This window comes from Pteropus alecto, unplaced genomic scaffold, assembly GCF_000325575.1.
Source record: "Pteropus alecto unplaced genomic scaffold, ASM32557v1 scaffold49, whole genome shotgun sequence".
Classification (NCBI taxonomy): Eukaryota; Metazoa; Chordata; class Mammalia; order Chiroptera; family Pteropodidae; genus Pteropus; species Pteropus alecto.
In genome coordinates, this window is record NW_006443131.1 from 3,387,478 (window position 1) to 3,389,594 (window position 2,117).

Here is a 2,117-nt window from a genome sequence, read left to right on the forward strand (position 1 = left end):
GGCCCTACCCAACCCTGCACAGAGCTCAGGTTGCACCGAGAATGCCCCTGCGCCGTGGAAGCCCCCCATCCATCCCCTGACCAGCCCCGCCTCCTCCGGACCTCGCCATCAGCTCGCCAGCCCTCGCTCCTCGCTCGTCCTCAGCCCCGAGTCTGCTCCGACCCTTCAGTGTGACGCACTCTGCCAGAGCTCCTTTTGCCTGCTGTCCTTCCCGAGCTCTCCCTCCTCTGCCTGAAAACCTACTTGTGTAATGGCTCTATTTCAGCTTGAGCCTGGGGAGCCCGTTGCCAAGGGCAGCCCCAACTGGAAGGCGCTGTCCCCCAAGCCTGGTTCTGGATGAGTCACACTTACTTGGTGTAACTCTATTCTCTGATTCCACTCAAGCAGCCTCACGGGGCAGAGGAATTATTGAACAAAATAAATGTCTTACAGAAAATCAGGAAAACGAAGCAACCAGGCTCCGGAAGAACGAGAAGACAAGCAAAGCTGGGTCCCAGACTCTCGCTCCCTGTGCTTCCCCATTAGGCAACTCGGCTAATCTCCAAAACTACTGTTGAATGAATAAACTGAAGAATGTGTTCATTCATTAAGGTTAAAGAGCTGCGCAGAGCCACATAGAAGCTAAGAAGTGTGTATGTGACATACAAGGCCCTGGGGGCCATTTCGTTTGTTGTTTTGTTGGGTTGGGTTTTGTTTGCAATTGCTCGGAGCTGTACCTCAGGAAAGTGTGTTTTAAACAGTCCACAGAACAGACTGGAGGGCAGGCGACCAGTTAGAAGCTGGAGGAAAGAGGGGATGAATGTCCAGACTACAACACCGGAGGTGGGGGCGGAAAATTCGAGGCGCAGATCCGAGAGAGAGTGTGAAAACGCGTCAGAGAGGCCTGGCGCGGGACGAGATTTCGGGGTAAGGGATTTAGAGTCTGAACCAGGCTCCGGCATCCTCAAGTCCGGAGAAGAAAGCATGGCGAGAAGGGGGAGAGAGGGGTGTCGGGAAAGAAGCTATTTCTCGAACGACTGAGTCTGAGGCTCGGGTGGGACTTTCAGGTGGATTCAGGACCCACTGACAGTGCGCGTCTGCGGGCGGGGGGCAGGCGGGGGTGAGACCTGCGTGGGGGCGGGGCGGCAGGGTGCCCAAGCCCCGCGGCCCAGGGTCTCCCGCTCACACCTGCTCCAGCGTCTGCAGCCCTCTCAAAGCCATCACTTCACGTGACAGTGTCACGAGCTCATGAAATAGGACGGGCGACATCGCCTCCTATTATAGAGAAGGAAATGGAGGTTCAGCGGAATGAGGGTTTTTGCGATGAAATAGTGGACTCAGGATTCAAACCCAGAGCTTTTGATCCTTAATCCAGCTCCCAAGTCCGTTGCCAGGGGCACACGGATGGAGGCTCTGCTGGCGGGGGTCAGGTTTTCATCGCGGCAGCTTTTGTTGCTAACTGTTGTCATTCACACAGACGTGGGGGGCAAAGGCAAACCAGCAGTGCTCGCGATAGCCACGTCCAGTGTGAGGAACAGGTAGCCCTGCTTCTGGAAACTTCTACTCTCCCGACGGTGACCTACGCCCCGGGCGGCACGTTTTTAAACGGTTTCTTTCTGCCTATTTAACGCGAATGATCAGAATGAGCTAGAAGCGGGAAAGACCCACCACAGGCACCGCCAGACTTCCCGACGCCGGCCAGGCAAACTTTTAATTCCCAAAGGTCGAAAATCAGCCAGCTTCGCAGGACAATGGGCTTTGTGTGAGTTCCAAGGAGAAGCTGCCTGTGAGGCTGGCGAGTCTGGATCTGCGCGGCGGGCAGCGGAGGGGGGCCCGGGCGAGTGAGTCAGGCGGGCGGGAACGGGCGGGGACGGGCGGGGAAAGGCGGGGACAGGGAGGGACGGGCGGGGACAGGGAGGGACCCCGCCCAGCCCGCCGCTGCTCAGACCGCGCCGCGCCGCTCCGCGCCCACAGCCCGCGCGCCGCGCTGCACGCCGACATGGTAAGTCCGGCTTCGTCCACTCGTCCTCCGAGGCCGAAAGGAACCGGCCCGGGCACACTTTCCCCCAGGCTTGACCTGCCGCTTCCATGCGGACGTGGCAGGAAACAGCGGGCAGCTCAGCCCGCGGGCGGGGCCC

The 2,117-nt window shown here is 59.0% G+C and overlaps 1 protein-coding gene across 1 annotated transcript in view; it reads left to right on the top strand.

The window, feature by feature from the left end:
- The first annotated feature begins 1,876 nt into the window (after positions 1-1,876).
- S100A11 (S100 calcium binding protein A11) overlaps positions 1,877-2,117 on the top strand; it is a 5,114-nt gene continuing 4,873 nt past the window's right edge. Inside the window, exon 1 of the mRNA XM_006923614.3 lies at positions 1,877-1,981. Within this exon, the coding sequence (XP_006923676.1) occupies positions 1,979-1,981 (3 nt within the window). The 5' untranslated portion in view covers positions 1,877-1,978. The remainder of the gene's footprint in view (positions 1,982-2,117) is intronic.